The following is an 18,040-nucleotide window of genomic DNA, read 5'->3' as shown; positions in this document are numbered from 1 at the left end:
TTTCCACATCAACCTACTCATCACACTAAATCTCAATAGGGAACATACTCAAGTAGAAAAATTGGGATTCGGGGTTTACATTTTCAAATTTTGGTTCGATTTTTAAAAACAACAATAGAAAAAGTGGATAACAAAATATAGAATAGATGACTCAAAGTAGTGTTCATGAACTTACTTTTTAAAAACTAAAAAAAAAAAAAAAAAACCAGGCTCTATTCAGTGTTCATGTGATTTTTGATTTATAGATTTTGAAAATTAAGTCTATAAACACCCATTATACCTATGGTTTTTTACTCTGTTATCTACATTTTATCTATGTTTTAAAAAATCAAGTCACATTTTAAAAATTAAAAAAAGTAAATCCCATTTGGTATACAGTTTTTGAAAATTACTCTATAAACATCCCTTTCACCTCATTTATTTACTTTGTTATCCACTTTTTACCTATGTTTTAAAAACTAAGTCAAATTTTTAAAACTAAAAAGAAATAATAATCGTTTGGTAACTATTTGAATTTTAGTTTTTATATTTTCAAAATTAAGCTTTTAAACAACCATTTTGGCTCTATTTTTCTTGTTTTGTTATCTACTTCTTGCTATTTTTTTTTGAAAACTATAAAAATAGTTTTTCTTGAAATTTAACTAAGAATTCAATTATTATACTCAATAAAGATAAAAACTACGGCAAGAAATTGAGAGAAAACAAATTTAATTTTCAAAAGCTAAATAATTACCAAATGAGGTAGTAGTTTTTAAAAATTTATTTCTTTGAATTTGACAATAATTCAACTATTTTATTTAAGAAATATACAAATCATTATAAAATATCGTAAATAATTATGCTTAATTTTCAATAACCAAAATTCAAAATCAAATAATTGTGGAAGGAGATCAAATTTTAACCTAACTCAATTGATTAAGAAGACATATTCTTTAATTTATCTAGAAGTCAAATATTAAAATCTCTCTCACAATTTTTTTAAACCAAATTAACAATCACCAAAAAGAAAAACCATTCTTCAATACATATAGCCAAAAAAAAAATAAAATAAATTAACACAATATATATGGAGAAAATAGAAACAAAAAGGAGGAAAATATTTAGAAACAAAAACATAAACAAAAAAGGAAAATAGAAAAAAAAAAAGAAGGAAAAAACGTAGTAAATAAAAAGAGTTTATATAAAAAGACAGCAAAAGAAAACCATCCAAATAAACCGAAGCGGGAATCGGGAATCCTACGTGCCACGAGTCACTCACTGCAGTGAAGCAACTCCACTTTGCGCCTTCGATTTATTTCCATTTTTTTAAAAATTATTTCTTAAAAAAAAAATAAAATCACATTAATAAACGACTTTGCTTTCCATTATTTTTTTTTTTGTTATTTTATTATTTTGTTATTTTTTATCTTTTCCCTTTTTATTCTTCCCCCCTCCCCCCAAGTCCTCGATTTTCAACCTCTTCATTAGCAGCATGAAACCGAAACCTCAGCTTTGTTCTTGAAAACCCAGGTACCTATTTTATTTTCTTTTTATTTTCATCTTTTTTTTCTTTAATTAATATCTGTAAAATATACTCTATATATCTATAATCATGTTCATGTTTTTATTTTTTCTTTATTCTTTTCAATCTTCGTAATCGGATGAAGTTCGGGACTTAGTTTTTTCTTTTTTTCAGGTTGCTTTTTTTTCACGTTGGCTTTCGAGTATTTTGCTGCTGTTTTCCATCAATGGAGGTTGAATATTATTATAATTACTTTTTCTTTTGTTCTCCCTTTTATTTTAGGTTCTTTTCTTGTTTGTTTACTCTGCGATTTGTTCGTTTACTAATGTTTATGGTTTTAATGGCTGTAATTTGATGGGATCATGTTGGAATTCTTGTTTTAGGGATGTTGGGGTTTTTCTTTGGGATATTTGTTTTTAATGAAGTTGTTGTAATGTCATTTGTTTAAGTAAGATTTTGTTTGGTTCTTTGGGTTTCTTTGTTTTGGTATGGAAAGTGGATCTGGGTTGAGTTAATTGACTCGATTTTGGAGTTTAATGTTATTATTATTATTAGTATTTTGTTTTGGGTTGGTTTATCAATCTGTTTGTAAGGATTCTTTTGGATTTTTGGGATATTTGGTGATCCTATTCTTGTGAATTTATGTTGATTTTGGCAAGAAAAGTTGCGTTTTGATGAATATTTGTGACATTTTATTGTAAACTCTGTATATGTAATGTATCAGATTGGAGTTGGAGTTTTTATTACAATGTAATTTTTGGACAGCTGAATTATCATGTGTGTGTGTGTGTGTGTTTATTTTTGTTTTTTGGTTATATGTATGTATGTATGTATGTATGTATGTATGTGTGTGTGTGTGTGTGTGTATATATATATATATTTATATTTGTATATTATTTTTTTATGTACATTATATGCTAATAATGTTGGAGAAATTTAAGAATGGAAGTTTAAAATTATTATTTGGAGGCTCCAACTTGTTATTGAAGGTTGGCATTTTGATTGGGAGATTCTAATGCTTTAAAAGTTGTGTAGCTTTTCATGGTTAGAACTCACTTAAATGTGTTACTAATACCGGAGGGACCTTAGTTTTTCTTGTCATCTTGAAATTTCATCTGTTGATTTCTAGAATTTAGTAATGGAATACAGTGCAGAGCTAAGATTGTTTCGAAAATGTGCGAATCTTGCAAGTTTCGGTTAAAATATGTTGAGCCGAAATGGATTTGAAAGTGACAAGATTACAAAAGGCACATTTTGATGCTGAACTGGTTTTCTTTGGCAGATGGATTTGGTCAAAGAAAATTACCAAGACATAGATGGCAATGAGGATGGATCTCCCGAACAGTCGGTTTCTCAGGAAAATTCTGAAGTATGCGATGAATTTTCAGATCCAGAGGTTTCTCCTCGAGTTGGTGAAGAATACCAAGTTGAAGTTCCTCCTCTATTGCTGAAATCAGATATAAACTGGCTTCAGAGTTGCAAGGAGGCAGAAATTCAGGATAGCGGCGTCCATGATTTTTTTGTGGGATTGCCCATCCAGGTAATGTGGATTTCCGAGGAAGCTCATTGGATGGAGCGTAAGCTACGTGAAGATACGGTTGAGAAATGCAACAGAAATGAGGACTTGAAAGCTGAATCATTTAAAGACGAACAGATAGGCGATGGTTCAAAATCAAACATTGAGGCAACTGAAACGACTATAGGTAGTACAATAAAGGTCAGTAAAGCAGAAGATTTAGCTTTGCCAAAAGAAACTGTGCTTGCAACAAATAAAGATCAGAAGGATAATATCAATGGGTGCCATCTAGTTCCCGGTGTCTCGGGTGAGCCTTGGAGTAATATAGAAGAGGCCGGTTTCCTTCTTGGTTTATACATATTTGGGAAAAACCTTGTTTTGGTGAAGAAGTTTGTTGGAAGCAAACAGATGGGGGATATTCTGTCCTTCTACTATGGAAGGTTTTATCGGTCGGAAAAATACCGCCGATGGTCTGAATGTCGGAAAGCTCGAGGCAGAAAATGTATCTATGGACAGAGATTGTTCAAAGGTTGGAGGCAACAGGAATTGGTTTCTCGGTTGCTTCTTCATGTAGCAGAGGATAACAAGAATGCATTAATGGAGGTACTTTTATGCTTTGCGGTCTATTGCCTTTAACTTGCATAGGTCGTTTGCAGTAGCTTGATATAAATTTTTGGGATAAGATTAAACATAAAGACATCTGTTAGAACATCACCACTTTATTCTGCATATAGTATAGAGTTTCTTCAACCATCATCTTAATTGTGATGCATTATTACATTAGAAGCAATCTAATCCGCTTGATTGTTTGTTGCATTTGTATATTCTTTCATTTTTCTCAATGCAAGTATGGTTTCTTAAGAAAAATGATTGCACTGTCAGGTCACAAAATCATTTGGAGATGGGAAATTTTCTTTTGAAGAATATGTGTTTGCTTTAAAGGCAACTGTTGGATTGGAAACTTTTGTGGAGGCCGTGGGAATTGGTAAAGGGAAGCAGGATCTTACGGGCATTTCGATGGATCCAGTAAAGTCAAACCACGTTGCTTCTCTTCGCCCCGAGATACCTATTGGGAAAGCATGTTCTGCCCTTACTCCCCTGGAAATCGTCAACTATCTAACAGGAGATTTCAGGTTGAGCAAAGCCAGATCGAGTGATCTCTTCTGGGAAGCTGTTTGGCCCCGTTTGCTTGCTCGGGGATGGCACTCCGAGCAGCCTGGTAATGGTTTTACTGCTGGTATGAAGCATTCATTGGTCTTTCTTGTCCCGGGTATCAAAAAATTTTCGAGGAGAAAGCTGGTAAGGGGAAACCACTATTTTGATTCAGTCAGTGACGTCCTCGGTAAAGTTGCTTTGGATCCTGGACTACTCGAGCTTGACAATAATGTTGATAAAGGTGGTAAGAGCAACGAAGAAAATGGGTGGACTGATGATTCGAAAGTGGACCAAGAGGAGTTTCCTTCTCAGCAACGCCATTGTTACCTCAAACCAAGAACTCCAGCCAACACTGATGTTGTGAAGTTTACCATCGTAGATACTAGTCTGGCTAACGGAAGTGCATCAAAAGTCCGAGAACTTAGAAGTTTACCAGTTGACTTACTAACCGTTTCTTCATCGAGACCTTATTCCGAAAATAATGTCCTATATTCTTCCGATGAGTCAATGGACAAATCTGATTCTGAAGAGGACCGGCGTTTTCACAAGGCTGAGACTGCTGATACTTCTCAAGCTTTGAGGAGAAACAAGAAACAAAAGGTCTACTCGAATGGACATTATTCTCCATCCGATGTTTCAAAGACAAACCAAGTGCTTCCAGTTAGTTTTGAACCAGATTCTACTGATTCACCTGCAAAAGTTTCGAAGGAACACAGCTCCATGCCGTTGGATAGCACACGATCTCAGAATGGTATTATGCACCCATTTAGCCAAAAATCGAGATTGGAAAATAAGAGGAAACCTACTAATGTTACCAAAAAACGCAGGAAATTAAATACTTTTGGTTCGAAGTGTACGAGTAATATTTCTCTAGCTTCCAAACCAAAAGAGGAGGACGCCTACTGCTCTAAAGATGGTCCCAGTACTAGTAAGAACATCCTGCCTAGTGCAGATCCGTCTCAGGAGAAATCTTCTAGTTCATCTGGATGCAGTCCCATATCTAGCCTTGATGGAAACCCAAAGGATATCAGCCTCAATCAATCTCGTGCCTTAATAGACTTAAACTTGCCAGTTCCTCTCGATGCTGAAACCAACGAACCTGTTATAATGCAAATGAGAGAACGACCTGACCAAACAAGCAAGGAAGCAGACGATCCTAGTGTAGCTAAAACTTCTGAAGTCACCCCAAACATTTCTGATCAGCAACTTCATATGAATTCAAGGAGAGTCAGTAGTCGAAACCGACCCCCGACAACTAGAGCGCTGGAAGCAAGAGCTTTAGGATTGTTGGACGTCAAACAGAAGCGAAAGCATAAAGATCCATTTCTGGAAGGGAACTCGATAACGAGGCCACCACGACGTGCTTGTCCAAAGGTTAGACCTACTGAGAACTTGGGAATTAACATTGAAAAATTCAAGATTGAAGATAGAGCAGTAGTTGTTAGTTCATGTAATAGCAATAGCAACAGTAATAGTAATAGTCATAGTGAGGTGTTACCTAAGCTTGAAACTTAATTCCTGAAAAAGGGTCATAGCATCCTTCAAAACAAGAGATTACTTCTTGATTTGTCATAGTTTATTCTGGTATATATTGATATTACAACACTTGAAGTCCTCTTTTTCTATGCATATCAACAACATTTGGTTAGTCTAATCGAAACTCGTAGCTAAGCTTTCGCTCTCGTGTTCTTGCCGAGTTTCCATGGGATTTGTTGTTGGTAAATTTACATTCTTGTTTATGGTTCCGACTTTATATTGTAGGGTGGATTTCGAAAGGTATGATTGGTTCTATGTTCAAACTGTAAATACCACGAGATGTTTATGGAATATAACTTTTCCTTCTGACTTCAGTTTATGAATGACATTGTCCAATGTATTGATGAGATCTAGTTTGGAATGTCTTTTATGTGTATATTAAGTGAATTCTCTATTTTATAAGTATATTGTAAGAAATGAACTAAATGTTATTTTATTTTTGTTTTAAAAATTTGTCAAGTCACTTTATGTAATGGTTAATTTCGAAAATCTTTTTTTCATTGATTATACAAGCACAATGAAAAATTTAATAAAATAGTAAACACTACTAATTACTTTAAAAAACATAATAAGAAAAAGAAAAGAGTATTCAATAAATTAAAATAACTAATATTGAAGAAATGTTGCGTTAAAAATGAAAAAAAAAAAGGTTGAAAGATGTAATTTATTTATAAAAAAAAAACATTAAAACAAGTCCCAAAATGTAATCCATGTTAAGAAGAAACAAATGAATATTCAAAAATAAAAACGGGATATATACGGATAAATTACATGTTTAGTTAATAAATTATATATTACACATAAAGTTACCTATACACAATTGAAAGTTTAGAAATCTATTAGTCAGGTCTATTTGATCCTTAAACTTTTAAAAATTTCAAATAGATTAATTAACTTTCAAATTTTATTTTCAATAGATTTTGCTCTTTCGATTTTGTGTTTTATAGGTCCCTGAACAATTTCTTTTACAATTAATCAATCTCATAGATACAAATTTAAAATTTTTTAAAATTAACTTACAATTTTATGTATAGTAGATTTGTGAATTTTTAAAAAATTGAAAATTTATAGATTAAGGGCTCGCTTGATTGACTTGAGAAAAAAATATTTTTCAAAAAACTCATTTTTATTTAAACACTTTTGATAAAAATCGATTAAAATACACTTGAAAAACTATTTTGAGTTCAAACACTCTAATTTATTCTCAAATGACTTATTTCTTAAATTAAACATTTGAAAATATATTCTAAACATACTATAGATTTGTAATTATAGAGATCAAAGACATAAACTTGAAAATTTAATAATCATTTGATTTTTGAAAATTAACCTGATAAACAAAAATTAACCTTCATAAATTTTCTATATTTTGTTATATTTTTTAACTAATATTTTAAAAGACCAAGCTATATTTTTAAAACTAAAAAGAAGAGTAGTTTTTAAAACTCATATTTGTTTTGAAAATTTGAGTAAGAACCTAAATATAAATTGAAAAATTGAGAAAAAACCAAACAAAAAATTTAAAAATTAATTACAAAAAAACAAAAAAGTCATTATAAAATGGGTATGAGAAATTAAATTGGCAAATTGACCTATAATCCAATCACAAAGCTTCATTTAGTAAGGTGGGGCCCAAAAAGAGGAGACCTATAAATACATAATGACCACGCCAAGCTCCATTACGTGGAGAATTATCGGATCGGCCACGTTCGCCCTCCCAACGCTCTTTTATTTTTCTCAGAGCGGCTCGAGTTTCGTACTCAGTAAAACCCGAGTCACGACTCACCCGATTCCTCGTTTCTTCTCCATTTCCCCCCTGAAAATTTGTCGTAAAACCCTCCGTCTCGTAGGGTTCTGATCGATTTCGTATGAATCTGAATCTCCGATTCCAGTTCGTTTTGTGAGATCGTTGTTCGTTTCGAAGAAGGAAGGATGGGACAGGCATTTCGTCGAGCGGCTGGAAGAATCAAACCGGCTTCGAGTATCGATTCCACTGCCTCTTCATTGAAAATGGAGAGTGTCGCCGATCGGAAGCCTCCGCCGCGTGTGGCCGAGAAGGCTCGGGAGAGTGGCGCTCTTGATTTCGGTAATTGTAGTTTGTTTAATCGTTTGCTGTGTTTTGAGAATTGAGACCGAAGGTTCTTGAACAAGGAATTGAATGCAGTTTCGTAGAATTCCTATGAGTTGAAATCATCAGATTTCGATAACGAGCTTTAGTTTTTTTGGATAACTTCCTTTCCTTCTGCTTTCTCTTATTAGCTTTGGTTGTTTTTTCATTTCATGCTGTTATTGATTATCTTCCTTAGATAATGTAGCCGCATTTCTCCATAAGGATTTGAGTTTAGAAGTTCATTTACTATTGATCTGATCATCACTTAAATAACTAACTATTCTCGTTATTGTTTATCGCCTTTTGTCACCGTTTTTCTTCTTTCCTTTCTGTTTGTCGGCTTCCGTCTCTCTGAACAGAAATATCTCCTGGTCACTGTTCATTATTGTCTATCCTTGTAGAAATAGAATTATGGACGAGGTTACTGTTTAATGTGAGCATTTCCTTCTGGTTATCGTTTCACGTGATCTTTTTGATCATAAACTTTGAGTTCAGTTGCTTCTCAGATTATAATTTTTATTTTCTTATTATATTATTTCTGTTAGTTGCATTTATGGAGACAAAAGTTGAGAAGTTCTTTGTTCTCTGCTTCTATTGCGTATGTTTTTTGTTAGCTTCCATTGATTTAGGCTTCCAGTGTCTAAGCATGTAAAGAAAGCATAGAGGCCAAGAAAATGCTCTGGATGCTCTTTTCATTTGAATCTTTCTCCTGTTGAACCAAATGGAGTTCGGTAGAATTCCTATGAGTTCTATATAATTGGATTTCGATGACGAGCTTGAGTTTTTTTGGGGAGGTCAATCTGGAAGGGCAATAAACATTGAATTCATGCGGAAATAAAATTAGGAACAGTTGAACAGTAACTTTCTATAATGCATTTAAATCGTAAAACAATGTCCAAAGTCACTCCAAAATCAGTTCGAAATGTTTTTTCCTGACAGGAATTGATTTCATAGGAGGTAATATAACCCAATGCTAACCGCTTTCAGTTGTTCCTTCAGGTGATGTCTCGGAAAGTAATTCTGGAAACGTGCTTGAAGAACGAGATCCCCAATTTGATGCCATGCTTAGCCAAATGGTGGGTCGAATTAGATCAAAGCCTGGAGGAAAACTTGAGATGGGGGAGGTAAGTTTCCTTAAGAAGCTGCCAAATTACACTTGAAATACAAGACATTGAATATAAATTTTAGACTTTCCAACTGTTGTGCATGATCCGATGCTCATTTTTTATTAATAATCTCTAATGTAGGACTCTGGTGTGATCCTACTGATAAATTCATAAAGATTAATATAGATTGTGAGTAAATAACTCTTAAGTAGTCAATCATTTGCTAACTAGTCAATCTTTATCAACTATAGCAAACGCTATTTAAATTTGTGATTTCGAATGCATGTAGGTGTCTTTAATTGTTAGGAGAAAAAGGTCCAAGCTACACTACAGTGATTAAAATAATAATAATAATATTATTAAACTGAATTTGCCTCCTTACTTTAAAGTCTTGGTGGTAGATCACATCAGAAGTATGGAGATTTATTTATCTTATATATATATATATTGGTAAGTTTTTTCTTTGATTTGGAAGAAAATTTTCTAATCCTCCTTGGTCTAAGAAATTTAGGCAAAGAGATCCCTCTTTTCTTTGACTTTCTGGATATCTTCCCATTTCTTCTTTAATCAAAAGTTTGCCCCTTGTATTTGTGCATCTAACTATAGAATACAAATTGCTGTTCATATGATCATTTAGGAAGTCAAAACTAATATATATTGTATTGACCTTTGAAATGGTGATTGGTGTTTTATTCACCAAGTCATGCTCATATGGGTTAATAACTCAATACCTTTTTTAGAGTGATTCTAAAATGGTTAAAATCACTTAATCGTCTAGATTTTAAAAAAAAGTTCTTCAAAACCAATTTTGATATAATAAAAATTGCTTTCAAAACTATAAATTCAAACATTACATTGATTTTGCATGATTAAGTTTGAGTTTCAAAGTGATTTTGAACATGGAAAAAGTGGTTTTAATTAATTAAAAATCACAAAGAAACATTCCCTTACAGTTTTAAAACGAGTTGTTATGAGATGGTTTAGTGATTTGTGTGATTTTGAGAATGTAACAGGCGTCTGTGGTGGAGAGGTATGACAGACCAATGCCAAAGCTAAGAAATACAGATACAAAATCCAGTAAATATGAGGATCGGCCAGCCCCGCCAGGAACTCTAAACGTAGCACAGATGCGCCATATAATTTTACTGCATGAAGGTAAGGCTGATGATCATGATGGCCCAATGGGACTTCACCAAATTGCTGAGAGGTATAATGTTAGTGTCGCTCAAATACAGACCATTTTCCAGTTTCTGTCTTTGCCTCCAGAGGATAGTCTTAGAGAGAAAAAGAAGGATTCTAAATGACTGGTTTTTATTTATTTATCCCTTTTTACCATTGAATTTGGTTTTTCTGTACTAAATCTTGGATGTCATTTTTAACGTGAAGAGTTTTCAGGAATGGACCCTAGAAAACAAACCAAGGGTCGATTGCTTCTAAGAAGAAAAATAAATAAATAGAGGTTTTAAAAATTTTCTAAATGATCTTATTCGGAGGTCTTTAAACTATTTATTCCTTTTAACTTATAAAGGTGTCTAATAGGAGTCTTTAAATATTCAATTTCATGTACTGTCTTTGAATTTTTAATTTCAGGTCCAATCTATAGGCCTATCCGTATTTTTATTTTAAAAAAAGCTTAGTACATAATATTCAATTAATTTTAAAATTTTAATATATCAAATAACTATACACATAAATATTGAAAGTCTTAAAGATTTGGAGAAATATGAGATGAAAATGAACACTGTTTAGGAACTAAACTTCTTCAAAATTTTGATGAATCTTGCGGTGTTTTTGTCTAATAGATCACTCAACAAGACAATAGATTTGGAAAATGAAAAAAAACTAGTCTTTATTTTTTTAAAATAAGATTATACACACTACTTCCACTAAATTTCTTTATTTGTTATCTTACTAATGATTTTGGTTTAAAAAAACCATGTTACATTTTGAGGGAAAAAAATAAGCTTTCAAGATGTGTTTAGAATTTGGCTACAAATTCAATCTTGTACTTAAAAAGTTGCAAATTATTATAAGAATTGTAGATAAAATAGATTTAACTTTTAAAAATAAAAACTAAAAATTAAATAATATCAAACGATTTTTTTTTAAAAAAAAATAGAAAAATAAAATTTAGGTACACCGTACGTGTTAAGTAGCTCATTTTAATCACTTCAGGGTTTATTTTGTGCTTTTGGCAGGATTTCTCTATCTCAAAAGCACCGTCAACTCTACATAACTCAAAATCTAATGGATGTAAAGGGGGAAAAAAAAAAGCCAGAGCCCTCCCTTTTTCTATTGGGGCATTCAATCTAGAGGAAAGAATCAGGTAGAAAAAAGAAAAACGCATAATAATAATAATGTTAGAATCAAGTCAAAATAGATTCAAGCCAATCGGAGGTGATCTCGTAAGCCACAAATGTGACAGCGCCAGCGGGGGCTGCTTTTACTGTAGAGGGAATTATGCCTTTATAAAGCCCCGCAGTTCCTTCACTTTTCAAAATTCGCCTCAAAGCATCAAACATGTTTCTATAAGCATGTTGTTCAACTCTTGCGCCGTATCTTGGATGCCTTTGTAGCCCTTCTATCTGTCAAATTTGCCCAAAAAAGGAGAATTAAATGCTTTCTATCATTAAAATGGTTCAAGACAACACGTCTAGTCTAAAAGAGTAAAAACGTCTCTCAAACTTTTCACAAGGTTGGGATAAATAATTAAAAACGACTAACCAAATCTTTCTAAAAGTGTGCATTTTAAAAGGAATGTTTGAAGTACACTTGGAATCAATTTTAAATGGTTAAAAAGTACAAAATCGAATATGAAAAATAACTAAATTGAATTAGAACTTTCATTGTTGCGTTTAATTAGAGGACTATACAAAAGATTTAAGAAGTATTTTGAATTTTGAATTTTGTGTTTAATAAGTCCTGATGTTCTTCAATAGGTATCTAAATTTTTAATTTTATGTTTCATATGTTCGACTTATTATATACAAAATTAAGAGATTTATTAGACTATTCAACACAAATCAAAAGTTAATTTAACCAAAGATCTAAAAAGTAAATTTGAATATTTTAAAAGCCTCTGAAAAGCACTTAATCTTGTATTCCCAAAATTTTTATGTTAAATTACGTTGAAACTTCAATATACTCTCAGAAAGCACTCAATTTGCATCCAAAAGAAGCACATGGCCAAAATGATTTTTGAGATTGTCTTTTGAAAACAATGCTTTTAATAAACGCATTTTTTTAAAAGAAACATCAATTAAGTTTCTTAAAAATCATTTAAGTATTTTTTTTAGTGTTCATATATTTCAAACCACCTTATAATTATTTAATTAAACATTCTGAAATATCAAGAAATGCTTTTAATGAACTAAGAACATTTTCAAGCCATTTTTATTTAATCCTTTTTGATAAAAATCGTTTAAAATACATATTAAAAGTGTTTCAAAATATATTTCAAGTGGTTGCTAAACACTTCAATTTTTTTTTCTAAAATTACTTATTTTCTAAATTAAACATTTGAAAAGTTGAACCACACACTCCAAATCAACTTTAGTAGTATCGAAAATGCATTTAAAGCTGTAAATTTAAACCTTAAATTGATTTTGAATGATTAAAGATGCATTCCAGAGTGATCTTAAACATAACAAAAGTGATTTTAAAATCACTCCCAACATGTCCTTATGTTTAATAAGGGTAGCTTCAAATCAAAATTCATCTCAAACTCATTTCTAATATACTCTATAGCCAATTTTACCAGTTATGAATCACCTGAAAACCCCATTACATTAACATAATCTTAATCTAAGGTCATACATGGCTAAAATAACAAACCCCATCCAACAGAGAACAAAGATACGTACCTGAAATCTTTTTTTAACCACATCAAGTGGATGGCAAACAAGTTTTGCGCATGTCCCAGCAGCTAATCCACAAAGAAAAAGTTGAAAACTTGAGAGGCCGTCTTCTGTATTACTTGCTCTATAATTTGGGTAGTGGCGGTGGTTCCAGGACTGCAAAAAGATCATTTCAAGGGAAACTATGAGATAAGAACGGACATAAGCGACCAAAAAGAATGCATATCAAAAAAAGAATGGTATAGTAAACTTGCTGTAGTCCATCGCTTGAATGTGTCGTAGGTGCCGAATTGTAGACCCGCATATGGAACAATCTCGACAAGTGTAGGTGACAATCCAGCGTATAGTCCTCGAAACCCCCGGGTTTGGATTATATCAATAAATGCAGACCTCATGGTTGGATATATCTACAAATTTATTCAAACCTCTTAATATGAATCTTTTACTAAAACTGTCAATGCGGATGCAATGAGCATTTGTTGCTATAGATACATTACTAAATTACTAACTAAATTACTGTCAGTGATTCTATTGGAAATTGTAGATTATTGACATAATAAAATAAAGGTCGAACATGGGTATGGAAGACAATTTTTTGTGTTTTTTGTTTAAACAGACTCCAAGGCTTCTTGGCAAAGAGTCATGCAAATAAATGGATTATAAGAAGCTGATTCCCAAATGAAATTGTTAGTATACATTTGTTGAAACCTATCTTCTTCATCCCCTTTCTCTACAAAAGAATGTAATGTACTTCTAATTATACACAGGGTGGACCGATATATTGATTCTTCAAATTACAAAAAGCATAGAGATCCCCAGTTCAGTTCAATGCTTGAAAGGCCAAGTAATACTCAATTTATCTTTTGAAAAGCATAACTGCTTTCAGAACAAAAAATTAGTTGAATCATGTTCTGATAATTCTTTTTCTTGCATGCACAAGTGAAGCCATTCTTCCCATCAAAATCATGCACATTAGCATTAGTCTTTTTTTTTTAAGTTTGAAACATAATAAGTACCATCAAAGTAACTCAAACAAACCAAAACCTTAAGCAAGGACCTTTGAAATCATACTAAAGGGGCCAATCAAAGTAAGTATCCTAAATACAGTTGGTATCTTCTCACTTCATCTAAAATATGGGTATCCCTTGGGGCCCACATTAGCACTAGTCTTTATAAACACAATCATAGTTCTCAAAAACCGTCGTTCCAATAGTAAAAACAACTTCTAGTTGTGACATCAGATAAAATGAGCCATTTTATTAAATTTGATACCTTAGGTTCACCTTGTGAAGCCAGTATTGTTCGAAGAAGATCAAATGGATACGATCCAATGGTTGCTGCACACCCCGCCAGTGCCCCGCTAATATAAGAAAGATATGGGCTTAACTGTTCGTGGGCCTCTGCATTGAAGAAAACCAGACAAGATCGATAAATAAAAACAGAAACAAGTAAATTCTGATTCCCAATCAGCTTTAGCATCTAATATCTAAAGAAAAGAACCTATGTAACCAAACAAAACATGAACTACCCGGTTTCAGGCAAGAGAAATGAGTATCGTTTATCTCATTTAAAAAAGAGAGATCAGTTTAGAGTATCAAGTGAAATTGGAAAAGGAGAGCTCAAATTTTGCTTGAAACCACTTTGAGAAGAATACATTCAACGAGAAGAAAGAAAACGGAAAAAGTTCTAAAAAACATGAACCTCAGGGATGAAGGGAGAAAGCATTTATTTACTCTTCATTTTTACTTCCATTTTTCCAATTTCACTTGATGCTCTAAAATGATCTATCTTTTTTCAATGAGATAATGATACTCAATTTTCTTGCCTGAAACCGGGTAGTTCATGTTTTTGTTTGGTCACATGGGTTCCTTTCTTTAGATATTAGATGCTAAAGCTAAAAACATGTATCTTCCTCTTTTCCATTTTTTAGTGAAGGAAGACGCAGGGATGGAGGAAGGGAGAAAGCATTTATTTATTCTTCATTTTTATTTTATAACTATGGGTGTCTGGCTACTTTAGGGAAAGGTCAGGTGATGGTTTGATCCTCCAACATTTTTATCCCACAGAACTTGAATGGTATTTTACTAGATGGCCACTATGATTTGAACCTCAAAGATAATTAGTTCATAGTTTATATCTTTGACTGGATCAACTCAGGATGGTTGTGAGAGCACCGAACATCCATATCCACCATTAATTCTATCCCCCTAAAACCTTATCCATATCCATATTCCAATCCGGCAATCCCCCCTCCCCCCCTAATTATTATTTCAACCATCTCTACTATATATGTGTGTGGGGGTGGGGATAGGTAAGTAATACAATCGGGAAGAAATATATGCCTTTGACTAGTTTAAGTATACTTAGGCTGTCTATCTGACGTATATTCTAAATAGTACCTGTCTTGGAAGAACCAGCGGCATATGTTTTCAGTCTATGTAAAACGGTAAATTGTATAGCTGTATATGGCATAACCATGAGCAGAGCAGGAACATTACCACGCCAAAAACCCTGCAATAGATAACTCTGAATTAAAGAAAGAAGAAATACTTTTTCTAAGGATACTATTATCGGAAAAAACAAAATCTGGGAAGTATATGACGCCAGTATATCCAGAAGAAAGTTGAATGGAAGTGGAAACTGTCCAAGTAAACAAAAATATTCCACACTACAATTTCCAGGGTTCGTCAGATTCAATGAAAGGGGAAAAGATAGAAACATTCAGAAATTATATTGGTTACTTTAGCCACTAAATACGTGCACGATGCTAGCTTCTGATGTTAAAAGAACAGAGTTGTAGGTAGCATACAACTGAACAGTAGGATTTGAAGCCTTCAAAGGCAATGAATACAAATTAAAAGCTTTAATCAATCAAGTATGACACAGTGTTAGTGTGATTTAACAAGTAATTAGGTTTCAAGGAAACCAAGAATGAAGTAAGCAGTGGATTAAAAATTTTTGGATCAGAAAGTTCTTGTAGATAAGAGTACAGGTTTGGACGAACCTTTTTCCTCCAGATTTTTAATCAAACTTAAGAGTATTACATGTCTTTAAAAGGTATGCCGGATAAGATTTTGAAAAATCCCTGTTTTGTGTGGATTTTTTTCTGCATTAGCTACCAATCAATCTTTATTTAGCAAACCAATTTTCACCCAATCTCCATACTTGCAATTACTTTGTTCCACAGTTCACTGGTTTCATCAAAGAGTTTTCAAGACCCAGCACATACATCAACTCTCCTCTTCCTTGTTCTCAATCCCTATTCCTCCATTATCAGTTATTAAGGAAACTACTTACTTTTCCTCAAGTGACTCTACCCACAAAAAATTCCTCATATCTTTCCAAATGCAGTACTACTTCCTTGCATTACTGACATAATGTAAATATGCAAACAAGAAAGTGCCAATTGCTATTTTTCCTAAACTATATCTTTTCATGAAGGAGACTGGTAATCAAGCTGATCAACACAACACGTTGATTGGAGAATACATATAACATGATTTTTAAACAAGCATAAACAACAAACCGGTAAGCCTTCCTCTCTGAAAATATCCTTTGTTGCTTGGACCATGCCAGTGTATTTTGACGGTCCAGATAAGCTTCTTTGAACCAAGGCCCATGAAGTTGTTGGCTCCAGTTGAACCTACAAAATAACGTGAACATAAGCATTCATCACAGTGCAAGAGAGCATAACTCTCGTAATATAGCAGGCAATGACACAGGAAATTTTACTCCGTAGCAAGCAGGAATGAGGGTCTACCCCTCGCAGAAGAATGCAAAACAAGAAGAAGAAGAAGAAGCTGTCAATAAATGGAATCTACATTAAAGTACTATTGGTGACAGACGACAGTTATATTTATTGCAAAAACCAACTATCCTGAAGTAAAGAAACTATTCCTTCAATGGAAATTCCATGCGTAAAGAGTTCAGTTGGAACAATCAAAATCTTCATATGCACGCCTCAATCCTGCTGTGTAAGAAAAGGCCACAGAAAGACGCTGAACAGAAGAAGTGAAATGAACAACGTCGAAGAAAGAAAAAAGCATGCTATACATTTTGAGAACAGCAACATATTCAAACTTCCAATTAAAACCATAAAACAACCACAAATTCATACAGCATCCCTATTTCTTCCTCGCAGGGGGAGAAGAAAACCCAAAGTTCAACTTCGTTCTTACAGCCAATAACATGAAACCTAAATTCGCGGCTTAGAACGTATTATTCTTCTCTCTTTAATGCAGCAAATGGAACCAAAATCAACCTGAAACCTGATCTTAATCACGTCGAGAGGAGACGTGACCGTCCTCGATACACAACCAGCAATTGCGCCAGCCGTCGAATCGATCATCGCGCGCTTCCATTGTCCTGGCTCCTCCATCGGCGGAGAAACCATAACCATGCCTCCTCAGGCTCGAACTACAACCTAAAACAAGGACGACCTCAACATCAGGTCCAAACAACAAAGAGCTCAAACTTGATAATCCAACGCACAACAACTCCAAGATCAATGCGATACAGAAACGAACCGGTAACCAGAAACAAAATCGAACCGCCACAGAGATTGAAAACAAGCGAAACGAAACCACGATAAATTAAAGAAGGCTCTTGTGTTAGGGGAAAGGTCAATTTCACAGATCATTCAAACTGGCAAACGATGTCGAATAAAAAAATGATTATACAAATGAAAAGTAGAGAGGAAAGAGACCTGAAAGAGGCGGTTGAAATAGTGGAGAATTGAAGAGCCGCCATTGAAGGAAAGAGAAATGTAGAGAGAGAAAGAGAGAGAGGTCTGTACGTGAGAATTGGGAAAGGAGAAAAAAATGCTAGATTGAAGGAGCGACGGGGAGAGATTTTCATGGAGCAAATTTGAGATTCTGTTAATCTGATTTTTATTTATTTATTTTTAATTCAATTGGCATTTTTTTTTGTTGACTAAATTATAAAGATGCCCTCCAACTCAATAGTTTATACAAAAAATACTCTTAAATTTTCAAAAGTTTTGAACCTTAAATTTAAGAAAAAAAAAAAGTTAAAAAAATACTATTATGTTAATTTTGAATGAAAACTTTTGTTTCAAATATATCATTGAACTACAAAAATGCAAAAAATACAACTTTAGAAAATTAAAAAAATACATTTACCTTTTCTATATGACCAGAAATCATGATACCTCGTTGCAAAAATAATTTTATAATTGCAAAAAGTTTAAAATGCTTGTATCGTTAATATGGTTATCAACAAATTTTCAAAATATACCTT

The 18,040-nt window shown here is 33.1% G+C and overlaps 3 protein-coding genes across 8 annotated transcripts; 2 read left to right on the top strand and 1 right to left on the bottom strand.

Annotated features, from left to right (window-relative positions):
• The first annotated feature begins 1,393 nt into the window (after positions 1 to 1,393).
• LOC120067768 lies at positions 1,394 to 6,022 on the top strand. 2 transcript variants are annotated; one of them, XM_039019345.1, is made up of 4 exons: positions 1,411 to 1,509; positions 1,676 to 1,733; positions 2,784 to 3,620; positions 3,900 to 6,022. In XM_039019345.1, the coding sequence occupies exons 2-4, from the start codon at positions 1,728 to 1,730 to the stop codon at positions 5,685 to 5,687; spliced, it is 2,631 nt and encodes an 876-aa protein (XP_038875273.1). In that variant the 5' UTR covers positions 1,411 to 1,509; positions 1,676 to 1,727; the 3' UTR covers positions 5,688 to 6,022. The 2 variants fall into 2 exon arrangements, with proteins under 2 accessions (XP_038875274.1, XP_038875273.1); XM_039019346.1 differs by lacking the exon at positions 1,676 to 1,733 and having other exon boundaries at positions 1,394 to 1,509.
• A 1,380-nt stretch (positions 6,023 to 7,402) lies between these two features.
• On the top strand, positions 7,403 to 11,311 carry LOC120068322. The gene is made up of 4 exons (XM_039020047.1): positions 7,403 to 7,794; positions 8,818 to 8,942; positions 9,938 to 10,131; positions 11,123 to 11,311. Exons 1-4 carry the CDS (start codon positions 7,641 to 7,643, stop codon positions 11,235 to 11,237), a joined length of 588 nt encoding a protein of 195 aa, XP_038875975.1. The 5' UTR covers positions 7,403 to 7,640; the 3' UTR covers positions 11,238 to 11,311.
• LOC120068320 (mitochondrial thiamine diphosphate carrier 2-like) lies at positions 11,067 to 17,647 on the bottom strand. Of its 5 annotated transcripts, none has more exons than XM_039020042.1 (8): positions 17,487 to 17,647; positions 17,043 to 17,204; positions 16,308 to 16,424; positions 15,181 to 15,292; positions 14,054 to 14,181; positions 13,036 to 13,188; positions 12,788 to 12,937; positions 11,067 to 11,509 (listed from the first exon to the last, which is right to left on the bottom strand). In XM_039020042.1, the coding sequence occupies exons 2-8, from the start codon at positions 17,178 to 17,180 to the stop codon at positions 11,291 to 11,293; spliced, it is 1,017 nt and encodes a 338-aa protein (XP_038875970.1). In that variant the 5' UTR covers positions 17,181 to 17,204; positions 17,487 to 17,647; the 3' UTR covers positions 11,067 to 11,290. The 5 variants fall into 5 exon arrangements, with proteins under 5 accessions (XP_038875970.1, XP_038875971.1, XP_038875973.1 ...); XM_039020043.1 differs by lacking the exon at positions 17,487 to 17,647 and adding an exon at positions 17,308 to 17,461; XM_039020045.1 differs by lacking the exon at positions 17,043 to 17,204 and having other exon boundaries at positions 17,487 to 17,637.
• Between the last annotated feature and the right edge of the window lie 393 nt (positions 17,648 to 18,040).

Source organism: Benincasa hispida, chromosome 12 (assembly GCF_009727055.1).
Source record: "Benincasa hispida cultivar B227 chromosome 12, ASM972705v1, whole genome shotgun sequence".
Classification (NCBI taxonomy): Eukaryota; Viridiplantae; Streptophyta; class Magnoliopsida; order Cucurbitales; family Cucurbitaceae; genus Benincasa; species Benincasa hispida.
This window is presented reverse-complemented; position numbering and strand designations above follow the sequence as displayed.